This window comes from Sarcophilus harrisii, chromosome 4, assembly GCF_902635505.1.
Source record: "Sarcophilus harrisii chromosome 4, mSarHar1.11, whole genome shotgun sequence".
Lineage (NCBI taxonomy): Eukaryota > Metazoa > Chordata > Mammalia > Dasyuromorphia > Dasyuridae > Sarcophilus > Sarcophilus harrisii.
Genome location: NC_045429.1, coordinates 364,338,311 through 364,358,106, shown reverse-complemented (window position 1 = coordinate 364,358,106; position 19,796 = coordinate 364,338,311). Strand labels below are relative to the sequence as shown.

Genomic DNA, 19,796 nt, shown 5'->3' with positions numbered 1-19,796 from the left:
GAACTCATGATTAACTGGTGTGGGTAATCTCCTATTTATATAGATTCCAAAAATCCCCCCCCCCTCCATGTCACCAGGAGGTTAACCTTCTTGTGCTCTATATTGATGAATTTAGATAAAATAAACCTGACAATTGTGTATAGTTATCACTCAAAAGGGGCCAGACAGAACTTGAATCCCACTAACTGCCTTCAAAAATCCAGGGTCATTTCCATGCCAACATGAAGCAACAGAATAGGACTTTAGTAGGAAAAAATGTACAAAATTTAAGATAAGTTTTGTGCAGGTCATCGAGTCAGTTTTAAGGGCCTCAAACTTACAGAATGATGTGGAGTTTCTGGGGGTTTTTTTGTGGTTTTTTTTTTTTTTTAATTTCCCCACCACCTAGATTCTCCCTTAGCCAAGAAGTCTTTAAAAAAACAAATTTAAAAGGGTTGAAAAAACTATGTTGTGATCCACACTCAGTCACCATAGTCCACTTCTAAGTGCAAATGGCTCTCTTCATCACAAGACCATTGGAACTAGCCTGAATCATCTTGCTGTTGAAAAGAGCCATGTCTGTTAGAATTGATCATCACATAATTTTGCTGCTGTTGTTCTTCTGGTGCTACTCACTTCACTTAGCATGAATTCATCTAAGTCTCTCCAGTTCTCTCTGAAATCATTCTGCTGATCATTTTTTTTTTTTTACAGAAAAATAATATTCCATAACATTCATATATTATAACTTATTCAGCCATTCTCCAATTGATGGGCAGCCACTAAGTTTCCAGTTTCTTGCCCACAATTAAATTTTTTATACAAAAAAAGGGTTGCTACAAACATTTTGTATGTGTATACAAGTCTTTTCCCCTTTTTTAGCCAAGAAGTTTTAAATTTCTAGTACAAATGGTTCTACTACTTTTGTACCATGCTCCTTGCACAAAACATTCTTCCTCCCAAAAAAGGACTATCAACAGAATTAAGAAATGACACAACCCCTCAGATTTTGTCCACCTCATGCAAATTAGGCTGTGGAAATCCTAGCCAGATCTCTCCCTTAGGAATCTAATTTTACTCACCACTAATACAGGCAAAAGAAAGTAATACAGCTGCACCTAAATAATAATAATACTGCACTTAAACCCCAGCTAATTGCAATCCTTGCAAATTCACTTCACTAACTCAAACAAACCCAGGAGAAAAGTTGGAGTGGAGGAAATCCCTTCACTTTTCTCCTCAATAATGCCTTTGAAAAGGAACAAATAAATATCAGAAAGTTTCACACATACACACAGAAAATTAACACCTGATCCACAAGCAATATTTGCTTTGTCTGTGAAACATTTCCCATTACTTATTAAACTGAGGCCAGTAACGTTCAGGCTTAATGAATGAGTTGGCCCATCTCCAATATACACACAACTTCTGATACACCCAATCCAAAGCCTGCAGAGCTTTTTTTTTTTTTTACCCTCTCTGAAGCTTCAAGATCACAAATCAGTCTTAATAAGTGAAACTAAAGAAGAAAAAAAGTTTCTTTTTTTTTCCCCTACTCCTTTCCCCTCTGAGTACATAGATTTCAGAGATTGTGCTTAATACACAGAATGAAGGCAGGGGGCCGGGAACCTCCTTCCCACAGCTTTTAAAAGGGTGCTTTCCCCTTTTCTGGTTTCTGGCTGTTAAAGGACGTAACTGGTGTCCTTCTAGGAGCACAATGGAGCAACGAAAGACGAGCGTCTCGAGGGCTTCGCATACGGTGCTGCTCAGCCTAGAACGTGAGCGGGGCAGGTGTCACTCACCCCCCACAGCCCTAGGACGCCCCGGGCTAGCCGGCCCTCCTCTCCAGGATGCACCCCACCCTGGCCCGCCCCGCCGCACCGCACTGCACCCCGGCTGCCCGCGCTCGGGAAAGGTCGAGGGGGAAGCTTTTAATTTGAGAACGTTTCCCTCGCTTTTTCGTGCGCTCTCCCTCCCGCCCCAGCGCAGGATCGGGAGCTGCAGCAGAGCAAAGCTAGAGCGAGCGCCGGGGAGGGGAGCAGAGGCGGGAAAGCTGCACTGGGGACCCGAGGCTATGCTACCGGAGAAAGAACGGCGGAGATTTGGGCGCCCCCGGGATCCGCGGCAGCGGTCCGGGGGAGGGGGGAGGGGGAAGCTGGCCCGCCAGACTCCCCCGGGACCCTCGGTCCAAGCCTGTCCTCCCCCCCGCGCAGCCTGCCCTCGCCAGCTCCCCCAGTTACAGCGCGGGCCGGGCACCGCGCCTCGGACTCGGGCCGGACTCCCGAGCGCGGCTCGCAGCTGCCTACTCACCGCTGCACTCCGCCGAAGGCTGTTCCCCCCAGTCCCCAGAATGCGGATCGCAGCCTCCGCCTCCGCCAGCCCCGGGCGCCGCCTGCTGCCGGTGCTGCAGCTCCTGCTTGAGCAGGGACAGCGGCGAGTAGTACTCGGTGCCCAGGGCGCCCGGGTGCAGCTCGGCGGACAGGGCCCCCAGGAGCAGCAGCGCCAGGAGGCGCCCGGCAGCGCCGGCTGCGGACACAGCGCCGCCCCAGCCGCAGCAACAGCAGCCGGCAGGTGCCATCTTCCTTCAAGGCGCATGTGCGACCGGCTCCTCTCCTAGACGCTCGAGCTTCCCCGCCTTTAGCTCGCTGCCCGGGCAGGTGGGAGGCGTGAATGGGCGGAACTAAAGAAAAGGGGACGGCCGTTGATTCCTGGGAATTGTAGTCCGTAGCTCGGCCTGTACTATGCTGGGAGCGGAGAGAAAGAACTACACTCCCGGGAGGTATTGCGCTACGTAGCCGTGAGCTCTCTACAAATTCTCCCGCCCCCTCGTCCCCAAACCAGGAAGTCGGGAGCTAACTTGAGCATCGGTGAAGGAGGCGGTGTCGCGGGTGGTGGAGATGGGGACCGGCGGGCGGAGCGGGCTACGGTTCGGGAAGGGAAGCGCGGAAAAAACATCGATGAACTACGCCTCCTCGGCATCCAGCAGCTACAGGTGCATCGAGTGTAACCAGGAGGCGACGGAACTATACAGGGACTATAATCATGGGGTGCTGAAGATTACTATCTGCGTGAGTGCCCGGCTTGACGGGCGCTGGAGGTGGGGACTGGGCAGGCCGGCGGAGGGGGCGGGGCGGCGGGCGCCAAGCGTGCCTTGGGAGGGAAGGTATTGAACGGGGGGGGGGGAAGGAGAAGAATTCGGGGGCGTACCCGAAATAAAGGGGAACCCTGTGGCTCCAGGTACCAAATATGGCAAGAGGGGCGCCTCTTATGTATTCTTATTTGGTGGGTGGTAGGACCTGGTGTGCAGACCTTTTCACCACCATCCCTGGCGAAGGAAGGGAGTTGTGCAGAACCGTGTTGAGTAACAATGTTTTTAATTCTGATTCATTTTTTCCCTTTTTACATTTTTATTTTTTTGAAAGGCATCATTACAAAGTATCAGGAAGACGCATATTAGAATCCTACTTTTGATACTTAGTAGCCTCTGTGCAGCTTCCTGCATCTCTCATGTACCTCGGTTTCCCTCTCTGTACATTAGGTTAGGTAACTCCTGTAGGTACCCAAATCGTTGGGTTTTCGTGGGCTTTGATGTGATTATGCTTACCCCAGAGAAATACATTGCCTTTCCCTTTTTTCTCCTTTAGTCAATTATTCAATTAATGAATAAAAATTTATTAAGCGCCTACTTTGTGCCGGACTCTATTCTAATCGCTGAAGATGCAAAAAAAAAAAAGCTCTTCTGCTCTCAAGGAATTTACAATCTAAATGAGGGATTGTGACAAATCATACAATCAGTATGTATCAGTGGGGCAGTTTGAATAAACTCTAGTTCTGACTTCTTAACTATCCCCTGTACCCAGTATACCATGTTATATACAAGTTAAGTTATTATAAGTGCATAATTGAGTATTAAGAATGGAGGAATTAGAGCTCTCTGGGGCAAAATAAGAAAGATATTTAAATGGAGTCCACATTTGGACTTACAGTTGATCCTTCAGACAATCTCTTCATTAAGAGAAATTTGAGGTCAAAGTATCCTCTTAAAATCCACATAAACGGGTTTTTAACTATCTTTTAGAGTAAGGATTATTGCATTTTATATATCCTTGATTCCTAGCATAGTGCTTAACACATAATGGGCATTTAATAAATGCTTTTTGGTTAATTTAAGATAGGAGAAGAAATATCGCAGGTATACTCTATTGCTAACCGAATGAGTTGAACTGGCTTAATTAAATATCTTATTTGAAAAATGAGCACAGACAGAACAGATTTTGTAGGGGGGAAATCTTAATGCATTTCATTTATTATTTGCAATTAGTTGTTAGCCTTAAAATCTGTGTTTATAGATCTTTGGCATTATATTTGGGAAATCAAAAATCTTTTTAAATTCTTCAAAAACAGTATTTTCTTCTAACTTTGAACTCTGCAGGGAGCACACTTTTGAGTAGTTTGTAATGTAATGGATCCTGTCATATATTATTGGTCTAATTTTTGTATAGAGTTATTTCCCTCATGAGGTGAAGCATATGATGAACTGATCTTAGCATGTTAATGCACACAATGTAGTAAAAGTTAAAGCATTTTGGAGATGTTCCACTTTCTGTTGTCAGAAAGCCTCTTCTCTTGATTGACTAAATTCTTTGTGAAAGCCATCAGCAATTAGTCTTTCGCTTTCCTCTCCTCTCTTTCACTTATAAACTCTAGGTAATCAGGTTCCCAACTTTATTCAGCAGAAGCTGCTCTCTTCAAAATTCCTAATAACCTCTTAATTATTAGATAAAATAACTCTTTCTTAATTCTCATTCTTCTTGTTTTCCCTGCATCATTTGACATTATCAATCACCCTTATTTTCTGCATGTTCTCTTCTCTGATTTTTGTGACACTCCCCTTATATGTCTTATGGTATCTGTCTGACCATTTTTTCTCTGAACTTTGATCCAGACCACATCCGTTATGCTAGGATATTTCACAAGGGTTTTTCTTGGTCCTTCCCTCCTGAAAGTACTCAGAGTATGGTCCAAAGACCCTTCAAAGTCCCTAAAATCTTTCAGAGGATCTGTGAAGTCAAAATATTTTCATCATAATATTGACATTCAAATTTATAATAAGATGTATTTGTGTATATATGTACACAAACACACAAACAACACAATTTGTGGAAGAATTTACAATAATTTTTTAAGAATGTAATGTTTAGCCTATATTGGATTTCTTATTGTCTGGGGGAGAGGGAAGGGGAAGGAAAAATTTGGAATGCAAGATTTTGCAAAAGTGAATGTTGAAAACTTATCTTTGCATGTATTTGGAGGGGGGAAAAAGATTCTATTAAAAAAAAAAAAAAGGAGAAACCAAAAAAAAAAAGTATAAAGGATTCCTGTGACCAAAATTTGAGAAATGGTTTCAAATAAATAAACGAGATTAGAAAAAAAATATATCTATATATCTATATATATATATATATAGATATATATATATAGAGAGAGAGAGAGTGCACTTTATAAAACTTTAAACACTATATAATACTAATTATTATTATTTTACTTGGTCATATCATCAGCTCCCATGGATTCAATAATCATCTCAATGCAGTTGATTCCCATATTTATATATCCTGATTCAGTCAATCTTTAACTCCAACTGGCTCTCATCCTACAAATCTAATCCATTGCCAATTCTTGTCATTTCTACCTTCATGTCCCCTTCTCTCCATTCACACACAGCCACCCCCTCAACACAGGGGATATCATTTCTGTCCTGGGATAATACAATGGCTTTTTGGTTTTTCTCCTTGCCTCAAGTGTTTCACTACAATAATCTTCCTTCCATTCAGCTGTCAAAGTGATTTCTTTACTCAGTAAATTTTAGTGGTTCTCTATTACCTCCAGGAAAAAATATAAAATTACATTTGGCTTTTAAAGCTCTTCATCACCTGTCCTCTTCCTACTTTTCCATTCTTCTTATTCTTTACTTTCCTTCACATGTGCTTCAATCCCCTGGCACTGGCCTTTTCACTGCTTCTCAGACATGCCATGCCATGCTATGCTATGTCATGCTGTTTTGCTGACTGACAGCCTGCCTGAAATGCTCTCCATTTTTTCTCTGCCTCTTAGCTTCCCCAGCTTTCTTGAAGATTCATTTCAAATACTACTTTTTAGGCCATCACAGAACTGTTTCCTTCTTTCAACTTCCACTCCCCTGATGTCTTCCCTGAGATTATCTTCCACTTATACTGTATGTATCAAGTGTATAAAATTTTTGCCTATTAAATGTGAGTTCCTTGAGGGTAGGGACCTTATTTTTTCCTTTCTCTCTATCCTCCTTATTTAGCATAATGTTTGGCACATAATAAGCACTAATGCTTCTTGACTGCCTATTGACTGATACTCATTTTCCAATGGAAATACCATTGCTTAGGAGTTACATTTTAATTATATTAAACTAGTATATAAAAAGTGCCTATCCAATTACATTTATTTAAATTCTTACTTGGAAAACTGAAATGCTTTTGGATATCTTGCTTCCCATAAAGTGGTTGTTAAATTGGAGGGAGCCGAGAGTAATCTATGGAACAGTTTTAGACTGAGGCTAGTCTAATAGGGTCAGAGCTGGTCTAGTAATTTCAGCAAATAAGTGGTACATATAGGGCCCACCTTTTAATTTCTTTCCTATGGTCTAACAACTCTATTTCATTCCTTCTGTATGACTTCTTGCTTATCCAAATCACCTCTCAGTGTACTTACATTGTCTCTCTTTGCCAAGGAGCCTGACAGCAGCACCCAGCTTAACTTTTTTTATGTTTTTCTGATTTTGTCCCCTACCAATATGTGGCCTGACATATATTTAGAAGAAAAATCCTGACATTCTTGTCAGTTTGATCCAAAAGATGAAGTGTACCTTCTTTTAGAGCTAAAGTTAAATTCTTGGAATAATTAGACCAGGGTAGCTGGAATTAATGGGAAGAGGGCAGTGGCTCCAAAAGAAGCAAAATTTGAATACTTTTCCCCCAACTAACTTTATTAACTGTGGCACTCTGCTTCTGACACTATCCTCCTGACTGCTAGTATAGTGGTTTGTCTATTGTACCATGCTACTTTTTTATACCTTGGTTACTACAGAGATCAAATTAAAGTGAAAAAATACATCTGCCTTCATTTATTCAATTGGGAATTGTAACTTCTTGTGGCTTTTCTTTTTTTTTCTCCTGTAAAATAACTTTTTGTTAGATTTAGGGGGTCAGATATGCTTCAGCTAATTTTACCCTGTAGCTCTATGATTTTAATTAAAATGCATTAAATTACTTATGTTTCTAATCTTTTTACAAATTGATTACCTTTTCACCTATAAATAATTTTTTCAAAGCTTCAGTAACATTCTCATGAAATTTGCAAATTATTGCTTCAACTATATGTGAAATTATTCATTGGCTGTGTAATTTCATTATGTTGAACAAAAATATAAATTTTCCAGTGAAGTTGGTCATGTCAATATATTAGGATTCTTTCTAAAACTCCTGTTCCGAATTCTGTTTCCCTTTTATAGGAGCCCCCAAAAGCCACTAATTTAACCCTGAAAAAGCCAGGCTCTCTCTTCTATTACACATAATTCCTCAAATCCTCCTAGAGCAGCCAAAAATCCCCACCCTGGCCCCACTCATAGACATCTTTCCAAAATTCCATATTGTTAAAGAGAAAGAAAGAGCAAGGCTTTTGCTTTCTCTCCCTCTCTTCTGACTAGCCTACGGCTGTTCAAATTATACCAAGGACTTTACCCATCCAGCTGTGAGTATGAAAATCTCTTTAATACAGAATTGGGATTCAAAAATCCTTAAATCAGGTAACAGCCTCTTTAAGGTTTGTTCCTACTGGGCTTCAGGAAACATTTTGTTGATGAAAACAATAAGTATATGTTCACTTTATTTGCTACAAAATAATCCTTTGCTAGCTATCGTTCGCATATAAAAATGGCCCGCTGTTTATCATCTTACAGTACTTGTCTTATGAAGTACTTCATTGATAATATGTTGAAATCTTCACATTTTCCATTGGCCTTTTAGGTGACCTGCAGTTTTAGTGCTTCAGAGACAACTATTAAATAATAACTTGTAACCATATAGTATCAACTATTAAATAATAACTTGTAACCATATAGTATCACGAGAAGAATATCAATGTATAAAGATTGCTATTTGTTTCAAGAAGAAATTTGAGGTTGAGCATTGCAAAATTTCCCAAAGAAAATACTGCCCTTTCTCTTCATGTACAATTTTGGACTAATTTGATACTAATGTTGTTTTTTCCTCCATCTAATCAATGGGATTAATCATACATAGGTATTAATTCCTATATAATTAACCAGTCTGTATATTTGTTGGAAAATAGTACATTTTAGGTTTTGTGATATTTCTTGGTGTTCACACCTAAGACCTACCAACTCTTTCTTTGAAGAAAGTACATACTCTTGATATATTGAAGCTTATGCATACTCTGTGAACCGTTAGCCTTTCTTCATTTATTACTCTTGAATCATGTTTTCCAAAATATTTTTTGCCATCTTCCCTCAAGCCTATCTTAGCATTGAAGCCACTGAGTATTACAGTATACTCTGAATAATAGAGAGGTATTTTGAGTAGGGTTTCTTTACTTCCTCATCCTCTATAGCATTTAGCTTCACTGGCAATCTTTTTTGCAAAAACTGATATGAACACTGTAATATACAGTTTGCAGGTATCCCATGGATCTTGGAAAGGAAGTTTTTTGTTGTGTTTGGAATTGTAGAAGGCTGGAACTTTGGAGAAGTATACTTGAAACAAGGATACTGACAACAAAGCCCATCCGAAGGACCTCCAGAAAGCTAGCTCGAACATTACAGGAATTATGATAAAAATCAATTCCACATATTTGGCTTTTCTGGAAAGGACTCATGAGCCATTACCCCCTTTAGCTACAACTTTTTTTTGTCTTCTGGTTTCAATTATAGCAAGAATTTAAAATTGGTATTATTTAGTTTCTCCAGTAATCTATAAGCACAGTTAACTACAGCGAATTTTGTGGCAGAGTAAACTGAGTGACAGACTTGGAGTCAGAAAGACTTAAGATAACTGTAATGTCTAACAATGCCCAAAGGGCTATTAAACTCTGCATACCCTTTGATCCAGTAGTTTCTCTACTGGCTCTTTATCCCTAAGAGATCATAAAAAAGGGGAAAGGACCCACATGTGCAAAAATGATTGTTAGCCCTTTTTGTAGTGGCAAGAAACTGCAAACTGAATGGATGACCATCATTTGGGGAATCACTGGTATGAATGTTACAAAATATTAACGTTTTATAAGATGATCAGCAGGATGATTTCAGAGAGGCCTGGAGAGACTTGCATCAACTGATGCTAAATCAACTGATGCTAAATAAAGTGAGAACATTTACACAGAGCAATAAATAGCAAGATTATATGATGATCCATTCCGATGGATGTGGCTCTTTTCAACAATGAGGTGATTCAAGGCAGTTCCAAAGGTCTTGTGATGAAGAGAGCCATCTGTACACAGAGGACTATGGGGACTGAGTATGGATCACAACATAGTATTTTCACATTTTTTGTTGTTGTTTGCTTGCATTTTGTTTTCTTTCTCTTTTTTTTTCTTTTTGGTATGATTTTTCTTGTGCAGCATGATAATTGTAGAAATATATGTAGAAGAATTGCACATGTTTAACATGTATTGCATTACTTGCTATCTAGGGGAGGGGATTGGGGAAAGGGAGGGAAAAGAATTTGGAACACAAGGTTTTACAAGGGCGAGTGCTGAAAATTATGTATGTTTATGTTTTGAAAATAAAACTGTTGGGGCAGCTAGATGGCAAAGTGGAGAGAACACCAGGCCTGAAGTCAGGAAGACCTGAGTTCAAATCTGGCCTCAGACACTTAACACTTCCTGGCTTGACCTTGGGCAAGTCACTTAATCCCAATTGCCTCAACAACAACAACAAAAAAAAAAAAAAAAAAAAAAGGAAGAAAGAAAGAAAATTATTATTTTTTTAAAAAAGAAGACAAATGAAACTATGTCCAATGTCAACCTTTGTATACAATTTTACATATAATTCTGAATTCGAGGTTAAAATATTAGTAGTTCTGGCCTGAAAGATTATAATGTAGGACAAACTTTGTCACCATATATGTATTTAATTAAAATGCGTGAAAATGTCAATGTAACCTGATTTTTCAACACCAGAATAGTGCAGCCATTTTTAAATTTGTAAGATTTCATAATGTGGGTTTACTTGTTCTGACATAATCTTCTATTGAAATATTTCAGAAATCTTGCCAGAAGCCTGTGGACAAGTACATCGAGTATGATCCTGTTATCATCTTGATCAATGCCATTTTATGCAAAGCACAAGCCTACAGGCATATTCTTTTCAATACTGAGATAAATGTAAGTTGTGCATTTTTCTCATTTTTGCTTCATTTGAAAACTTTTAAATGTCTAAGAGACTGATAAATTAAAAGGAATATTTACACTATTTACAAGTTGCTATTCCATACCTAGTTGCTTTTGAGTGACTGTGAATATAGTAAATCACCCTTCTGCCATTTAATCTTGAAAGTCATCATAAAGGAAGTAGGATTTCAGAGTTCCATTTAATTTATTGAATTGAAATCTGTTTAACATTTTACATCAGTAAACACTGCATAAATAGTAAGATGATAAGAGTTGTTTGCTCAATATTAGGAAATCTTAGTAGTTTAACAAGAGGGAAAGTCCTTGCTTTGTAGGCCATCCGACCCTATCTCCTCTGCAAGTTTAGGCCTGATCCCTTTGACTTTTAAAAATCTCAAAGGTCAGAAAGATTTTAATTTATAAGATAGGCACATGTAAGGAACATGTCAAAAAATTGCCTTGAATTTCCTAATATTGTCTATTTCTACAACAGCTTTAAACTTTAGCATTTTCCATTGATTTGTAATATGTTCCTGTTGCTTTGAAAACAAAGACTAGATAAGGACTAGAATCAGTTTTATTAGGAATTTTACTGTCAGTACAAATGACTTTAGTTAGTAAGATACCAAGATACCTTGTTTTCTTGCTTCTCTCATCTTTACATGTCACTCTTTTGTGTTTTCTTCTGTGTGAAAGGAAATAAAGAACTTACAAATCATATAGTTGATTAGTGAAATGATTTAAAGGATGAATGCAAATGGATTGTTAATGTGATAGTCCTAAATTTACAAAGGTATTAAGTGGGAACCTACTTAGCAAAAATAAATACTTCACAGTATTTTTGACTTATTTATGTTAAGTACATTTGGGCTGTTTCTTTACCTGACTTAAGTGCCAGGGTGTTTTTGGTTATCAGATCCATGGGAAGCTCTGCATATTTTGTTTGCTTTGTGAAGCATATCTGAGGTGGTTGCAGCTACAAGATTCAAGCCAGCACACTGACCCTGATGACTTAATAAGATATGCCAAAGAATGGGATTTCTATAGAATGTTTACAATAGCTTCTTTAGGTAAGAAGTCGCTCTTTCTATTCCTGTGGAAGTATTAATCTTCATTAAAACCTCATAGAGGTTTGATCAGTTAAATTAAAAAAAAAAAAAAAAAAGTATCTACTTTGTTCACTCTGCTAGAAATTAAAGAGTCAAAAACAGCTCTATCTCTGCCCTCAAGGAGTTTACAGTCTAGTGGAGGATATAGTCTACACACAAAAAAGTAAAAAGGGAATTTAAGGAGGGAGAGAATCATGGTATATGACACCTTTGCTGACCCTTAAAGAAAGCTAAAGATTTTAAGGGGCAAAGATGAGAAAGAGCTGTATTCCAGGCCTGACAAATGACTACTACAAAGGCACCGAGATGGGAGATGGGCGATGAACTGCTGCATTCAGAATGAAGTAGTCAGATGAACTGGAATGAAGAGGTGGAGATTAAGTTCTACAATCGGCCACTGAAGTGCTCTATGATTTTGATTAAATCACTTCAGCTTTTTTGTTGTTATTTTTTGCTTTTTCATATGAAATGGGTGATAAATCATTCTTCAATAAATCAAATAGCTTTTTTAAAAATTTTGTAATATATATGTCATTGTAATAATATACTTCTAATTCAGTATGTCTTATTAATTGGGTGACCAGTTATCTAATTTGAAGAAATTGGATAAATAAACTAAATAGATTTGCAATATATGCATATATATGCTTATCACATGTGTCCCACCAGAGGTAGGACTTAATACATTCAAATATTCAATTTGGTCAGTGGGAGGATTCTTCCCAGACATTCTTCTCTCTGAATGCTGTTGTTTTAACAAATGTCATATATGTAGCACTCACTCTGCTATGTGCAAAATATTTCCCATTATCTCATCTGAGCCCTGTAAGGATAAGTTTTATGTATGTTAATATCTCTGTTTTGCAGATGAGAGAATAAACTTGTTGTGGTTAATTAAATAACTTTCCCAGAATCACAAACTTAGTTAATTTGGCCTCAGGCACTTACTAGCTAGGTGATCCTGGACAAGTCACTTAACCCTGTTTGCCTCAGTTCCTCATCTGTAAAATGAGCTGGAGAAGGAAATGGCAAACTGCTCAAGTCTCTCTGCCAAGAAAACCCCAATAGGATTACAAACATGACTGAACAATAAATGTATTTATAAATAGAGATAACATAAATCTTTTTCAGTTTCTTATAAATGCTTTGGGGATTTTAAAGGAAATTTGTTTTTAATCAAAATTGAGATCTAAACAAATGTTAACAAATCAGGATTATCCAGGTCCCTTGTTTATTGAGGCTGGCTGATGATGTTAATAATGATAATAGCTGACATTTAAATAGTGCTACAAGGTTTGCCCAATATTTTATATAATTTTTTCTCATTTTATTCTTACAGTTCTGTGAGGCAGATGCTATCAGTAGTCTCATTTTACAGATGAGACTTAAAATTGCTTATCACCTGCTGATGTCAGTTCTAATAATTGTCTTATGCTTTACCTGGGGATAACTACTATTATTTTAAAATAACTGATGATAGACTTTCTGGCAACAAACATCCTAGTTTCCAGTATTTTTTTCCCTTAAGTATCAAAAGCTAAGCAGGGTAAGCTACACAAACTCTGGAAAAGGAAACCTTTAAACCCCTGTAGGAACACTTATTCTGTATTTACTTACAGTGGGAATTAAGTAGAAATATTGTATTATTTTCTACTTGTTGAATTTTTTTAATGTATGTGACATTTTCACCATTAGTTTGTAAGCTTCTATATCCCCTATAACACTTGACATAGTGTAGCAATCAGGTTCATTAATTGAATTTAGAAATAAAGTGTCTCAATTCAAGAAAAACTATACAATACCATACCTACAATAAATATTCTATAAGTATTGATGAAAAATGACACAGATACTGATCTATGTTTTTATTCCAAAGGGAAGCTATCAAAGGGTTTCAATCAACTTTTTAAAATAATGAGAGCCTACTGTAAATTTCAGAAACTATATTCTTCTTTTAACACCCTTTGTACTTGTCACTGGAAAACTTAAAATGACTTAATCAATATGGCTAAAGCATCAATTCACAAATTTTCTATAGAAAATTGTTGGAGGTCTTGGCTTCTGTTAAATAAGAGGGAAAAGCTTTTCAATTCAATAATACCATATTAGTTATGTTTTTATGGCTCATTTCCAAGGAATCCCAAGTAGAGTATTCATATTATGTCTTATCTTTCTTGTAAAGGATCATAGGTTCATAAAATTTCATAGATGGAAGGAATCATAGGATTTTTGTAGTCCAATCTTTTCTTTTTATAGATGGGGACACTGAGGTAACCTTATTTTTCATACTTTATAAATAAGGATACCGGAGGCTCAAATTTTACATTATTGAGAAGCAAATCTAAAACAAACTTATCTTTTTTTTTTAAGTTTTAATAATTTTTCATTTAGCAATCATTTGAAAATTAATTCTGTTCTTCTCTCTGGCTCTCCATTCCTGTTGAGAAATGAATGGATGAAACCTTCAATATATAGCTACAGTCTAGTAAAACATTTCCCACTTCAGCCAAGTCTCATAATGTGTGTTAAGACCAGTTTCTAAACCTTAAGTCATATTAAAAGGGACTCTAGTTAAAAGGGAAAGTAAAATACCTTTAGATAGCATTCTTTGCAGATAGTTATCTATTTTCTTTCATTGGAATTGTTTAAGCCAAGGATTTTATAATAAAAAGATAAGTATATTAACGGGGAAAAAAATCATCAGTATATATATATATAAAATCAAATTCCTTACATTTGCTATCTTTGGAATAAATCCTCTAATCCTCTGAATTCAGACCTCTTGTTCCCTTTCTATTTTATTCTTTCTTCCTTTTTAAGATACATCTCAGAAATTATAGACTTTTGGAGATTTTATAGATTATCTCTAGATACTGAAGAAATAGGAACTGAAAATCTAAGAGGAAAAAAAATTGAGTACTCAATCTATCTCTAGTTGAATTGTCTCAGATAAACACATAAATCAAGTTGAATTAAATTGTGTTTCAGAAATTACATTAGCACAGTTTGACTAACAAAAGCCACAGGTCCAGAAAAACAGATAAATTCCCGTAAAACATTATTCATGAAATCTACTGATTGGTTTTTGGAATTAGGGTTTATTTGTTTTTAGGTGGAGTTTGGTTTTGATGTAATGATTCATATTTTCCATTTTCATTTCTTCTATAGAACAAATGACTTTCTTTATTGGGATTTTTTCTGGTTTATGGCTAATCCAACCCACAACACTGAGAAGAAAGTCCAACTTCATTTTGCTTCTGAAAGCACTACTATTGTCCAGCTATGGGAAACTCCTGCTGATTCCAGCCGTCATTTGGGAACATGACTACACTCCTCTATGCCTCAAACTTATAAAAGTATTTGTCCTTACATCAAATTCTCAGGCAATCAGAGGTAGATTCATATTTTAATTTCTGTTTGTCAGTTTCCATTGTTTTTCCATTTGGCATAGAAATAAGTTAATCCCATATATCTAGGGCACATAACTTTAAGATCATAATGAATAGAATAATACATTGTACAGTGCTTATAAAAGCACTTTTCAAAGTACTTTTATATTTCTGTGTGACCAGTACAATGATATTATCAGCTAGGCAAGGTAAATGGTATTATCCCTATATTAATTGTGAAGAAACAAAGATTAAGAGACATTAAATGACTTGCTTGTGGAAGTCACCCCTTTGCATTTCTTGAATTTTTTTTTCATACAAACCCAAATCAAGCAGGAGAAATCAAAAGTTACTCTTTTAGGGAGTGCTGATTTTAATCTGGTATCTCTCTATCCATATGAGGACTTTTCTCAGCCTTTTTGCTGCCTTTGGTACTATTTTTGTTGCCTTTCACCTTTATATTATTTCTAATATTAATACCTTCTCACTGGCTTCCCCCTTTTATTTTGGGTTTCCTAAAGTATGGTTTTTATCTTGGGAGGATGAAGAGACTGTATTGTCCCTATAAGCAAATTTTGGGGCTCCCTCAATCTTGTGATACTGTTGACAGTAGAAAAGTATACAGATGCAAAGGTATGTATGGGAGAAGATAGCAGCATTGATAAATATGGTCCTGTGTCATTGTTCTGTAGAACAAATACATTTTTTAAAAAAATAACCTTTAAGTCTACAAAGTATTCTCTGTAAATAGTCTCAGTAAAAACTTGTACAAAATTTAAATGTCACCAGTTTATTAACTTTGTAAACAATGAGTGATTTTCATTTCTTTTGCAGTGACTCTAAACATCAGTCGAAAGCTTTCATTGTTGGCCATCCTAAGTGGATTAATATTTGAAAGCAGTGTGGTCTGCTTCTTCCAAAAGATGGGATGGGATGTAGAAAGTAATTGTTCCATCTATAAAACTTAAATTTTTCTTGAAAATAAAGAAGAAAAACTTCTTTTCAGGAAACTATCTTACATGGTGATATGAATTCTTTTTTTCTGAAAAATTCATTCAAAAAAGGGACGTGCACTAGCAAAGTAATTAGGAATACAGTGGCACTTCTGAAATACTGGTTGTATTTCAATATTTAATTAAATGGTTTCTTTGTGCTCAGTTCTACTGTGTTTTCTATATCAGGGCTTCTTAAATTTTTTCCATTCATAGCTCATTTTTGCCCAATAAATTTTTACACAGTCCTGGGCATATAAGTTTATAAGATAGGTTTACAAATCAAACTTTTGCTGATAGTAAATTATAATTTCTTAACACATTCTGTTACATGACTCATAGTGTAAGAATTTTTGTTCTCTATCCTTTACTTTTTTTTAATGGTTGTTCTAAAACATCTTTTCTGTTCAAATTGCCAATTCTGTCTTCATTTCCTATTTATATCAGATAAATTTGCCTTCCATTTTTTTTTTCCTGGGAAGGTACAAATCATGAATTCCTAGAATCACAGCTCCATAGACTCATAGAATTTCATTTAGTAAAACCTTCATAGGACAGCTAGTCCAGCTTATACTGAAACATGAATTCTTTTTGAATCTCTTCCAGCTTTCTTGAAGAGAGGTCATGTTCATCAGTGGACACACTACTCATCAACATAATCTATTTTGTACTGTTTTGTTTAAGAAATTTAGATAGGTAGATAGAAGATATAACTGAAATCTGCTTCTTCTCGCCACTCTTTTTTTTCTTCCAGTCTCAAAGATATTTTCAACACCTCTGTGTTTCTAGGGTCTCCTCCTTTCCTTCCATTTCTCAGATCTATCCCCTCTCATCTCAGAAACTGTCAAAATATCCTTCATTCTTTCTGGCATTTTCATTTGCTCCATTGCCACTAAATTGGAATTCTATTTTGCTGCCCTCCTGTCCACTACTGTATCTTTCCTTCTTTTCACTAACAGACTTCTAGAGACAACAAACACATATTACCTGCTGTATCTACTTTGTCACCACTTGCCTCATTTCACTTCACTTCAATCTATTTACTGCTCTACTGAAAGTAATCTCTTGAAAGTCATTTATAACCAAATTAGTTACCAAATTCAGTGTTCTTTTTTCCATCTTAATTCTTTTTTTGTTTCTCTCCAGAATGACATTTGCCTAATTTTTGAGCTTCTTTCTAATTGTTCTTCCTGTCTGTTCACTGCCTTCTTTCCTTCTAATAGCCCCTAAATGTAGCTATTCCCCCAAGCTTTTGTCCCTAACCATTACCCCTCATATAAATGTCTTATTTCCATGATTTCAGTTACCTCTTTGCAAATAATTTACGAATCTAGTCCCAGTTTCTCCTTCAGGTTCTGTTTTTGAATCTCTGTCAGATTTTTTTCACTTAATTATCCATCACCATAAACTCAAAGTGTTCGCCAGATTCATCATTTTTCTCATTTTCTCTCCCAACCAACTGTAAAGGAATTCCCTCTCCTGTGTCCCTCTTTATCTCAGTGGCATTCTTTCAGTCAGGCACAGAACCTCAACTTTCTTGGATTTTACCTTTGCTCCTTACATGCCATCTATTACCATTCCCTATCACACCTTCCCTTTGCAGTCTTACAATGGCTCATTTCTTTTAGTTATCACTACCAGCTCTCTTAATCCTGGGCCTTAATTATCATGCCTAGACTATTTAAATAATTTCCCAACTAATGAGATTCTTTCCTCAAGATCCTTTCCCTCCAATAGAATTTGCACATTGGTAGCAAATTGATTCTTCCTGAAGTGCTGTCTTGATCCTATTCCTCTTCCAAATCCTTTGGAAGAAGTCCCCAAACTTTTCCTAAGAGGCTACCTTTGACTTTCCCTCAGTTTACTGTTCTAATTTTCTTGCCCTATTTCTCAGCTCCCTCTTTCCATTTCCAAAGAAAGATTGATCTCAATGACCCTTAGATATTGACTGTATTAACCATTTTCCATTCTTCCCATCTGTATCTTTTCCTTTTTCATCTACTTCATTAAAGCCTATCATCCTTTAAAACCCAAGTTCAAATCCTTCCTAATTGAAGCTTTCACTCTTAAGTGATTTCTTCCTCCACTAAGTATTATTCGTTGCGTGTAAAAGTCATTTGATATGTTTGTTGTTTCATGACAAACATGACATTTTTGTATTTATTTAATTTTCATTTTATTTATTTTTTCACTCATTTTTTTAAAATCAGCATTTTGTTTTATGTTTTGTACCTCCCATAGGACCTCACATATAGTTGGTTTAGAGTAAATCACAACCTTAAAGGCTTTCTTGAGAGAGATTGAGGAAGGCAACCTGGAATGGCAATTGGCGGAACTCATGTTTCACTGTTCAAGCAAGCAGTAAGGATTTATTAAGTGTTTATAATGTAAAATACTCATTACCTTCAAGAAGGTTACATTTAAACAGTGAAAGATTATTATATATAAAAAGGAGCTGAAACACAGGAGGATACGCACTCAAGTCTATAAAGGACCAAACCAGTTCACCAATGGGAAAAGAGGACGAGCATGGCTGAAGCATGCTCCTGGGGAGGAATACCTAGGCAGTGAAGGAAAATCCCAAAAGGCAACTGAATTAAAAAAATATCTCTGCAATCACATGGCCACTTCCTACTACACTCATCTCTCCTTCTAAGTAAATGTGATCAGATCAACTCTGTCAATGTTCCTTAGATATGTTATGTTCCTCCACTTTCCTATAACTCTACTTACAATCCCTGTCATTTTCCAAATCAAATTAACCCTTCCTGGCCACCACCCTAAACATGAATTTTCTCTTACTACAATGAAAGCTTCTAAGAGCAGGGATTGTTTTTTCTTTTATCTCCTTAGCACTTAGTTTAGTGTTTGGAACATACTAAATGCTTTTTCTATTTGTTCATCCATCTTTTTGTTCTCGTCAAAATGACCAGAATAGAACGAAGCAATTTAATGTCAACAAAGTTCTTCTATCATGGAGGGTGTTTTGCACAAAGGGAAGTGGGATTCACTATAGATGAGGAAGTTCTTCAGGTTCTCTTATTTGAAAATGACATAGTGCTGATTTCATAGGGGGGCTTCTCTGTGAAATTCACAACTAGTCAAGAGAGATTAGCTTTAACATTACATGGGGGGAAAATGCATATAGTCCAGAGTATGACATGTAGTTGGAGAGGCAGTCTATTGAATTAGTTGGTATATGTGTCTAGGACAAGCACTATAGTCAGACTAAGTTGGGTCCAGAACTAAATAAAAATGAAAAGAAGAGTCTGGATTACATTTAGAAAATTAATATTTTGTATTTTTTAAAAAACTTAATGCTGCATTTTTACCCAACAGACACTTCCTAACACCCTAAATGACCCCACTTACAAATATATTCCCCCAAAGTTAATGAATTATTAACAGAAAGGAGAGCTGTTTTCTATCTCAGGCAGGAAAGTGCTAATGTTTGTTTTATTTGAGCAATTTTTCTATCTCTCTTTATTGACCTCATTTTAGTCATTTTAATAATAAAAGATTCTGCTTTCTTCATTCTGTATCACTTCATAGCATTTTCTCTTTTCATAGATCAAATATCAATGATTTTGTTGCTTTACCAATATAACCTGTTTATTATTTAGTTGACAAGTCACAGTTTACTAAGTTGAGTTACTACTCAACTTTTCATGTCTTTGGGTCCCATTAGGTACTACACATTAAGCCAGGAAAGAAAAAAAACTTACTCGTTGGCTCCGCTCTTCCCAGGTCTCCTAGGAGTAATCTAAATGATAGATGGTTTACTCAGTGACTCCTCTTTCCATATGCCCTCTGTCAGAATGAATCTCAAAAAGGCACAAAGGCATAGCTGACTTTTGAATGGAAAAAGAGTGACCTGGATTACATTTGAG

General features: G+C 36.7%; 2 protein-coding genes across 3 annotated transcripts in view; one reads left to right on the top strand and one right to left on the bottom strand.

The window, feature by feature from the left end:
• Nucleotides 1-2,779, bottom strand: part of TTC13 (tetratricopeptide repeat domain 13) — an 82,433-nt gene extending 79,654 nt beyond the window's left edge. For both annotated transcript variants that reach the window (XM_003767830.4, XM_012547979.3), the window contains exon 1: nt 2,290-2,779. In XM_003767830.4, the coding sequence (XP_003767878.1) occupies nt 2,290-2,557 (268 nt within the window). In that variant the 5' untranslated portion in view covers nt 2,558-2,779. The remainder of the gene's footprint in view (nt 1-2,289) is intronic.
• Nucleotides 2,774-18,664, top strand: ARV1 (ARV1 homolog, fatty acid homeostasis modulator). Its single transcript, XM_003767832.4, has 5 exons — nt 2,774-3,047; nt 10,291-10,410; nt 11,333-11,486; nt 14,694-14,918; nt 15,749-18,664. The coding sequence occupies exons 1-5, from the start codon at nt 2,877-2,879 to the stop codon at nt 15,880-15,882; spliced, it is 804 nt and encodes a 267-aa protein (XP_003767880.1). The 5' UTR covers nt 2,774-2,876; the 3' UTR covers nt 15,883-18,664.
• The last annotated feature ends 1,132 nt before the right edge of the window (nt 18,665-19,796 follow it).

Excerpts from the sequence above, each read along its gene's own strand:
- ARV1 (XM_003767832.4), top strand. The coding sequence starts at position 2,877 with ATGGGGACCGGCGGGCGGAGCGGGCTACGGTTCGGGAAGGGAAGCGCG. Across the intron at positions 3,048-10,290 it reads TGCTGAAGATTACTATCTGC|AAATCTTGCCAGAAGCCTGT; the intron begins GTGAGTGCCCGG and ends GAAATATTTCAG. Across the intron at positions 10,411-11,332 it reads TTTTCAATACTGAGATAAAT|ATCCATGGGAAGCTCTGCAT; the intron begins GTAAGTTGTGCA and ends TTTGGTTATCAG.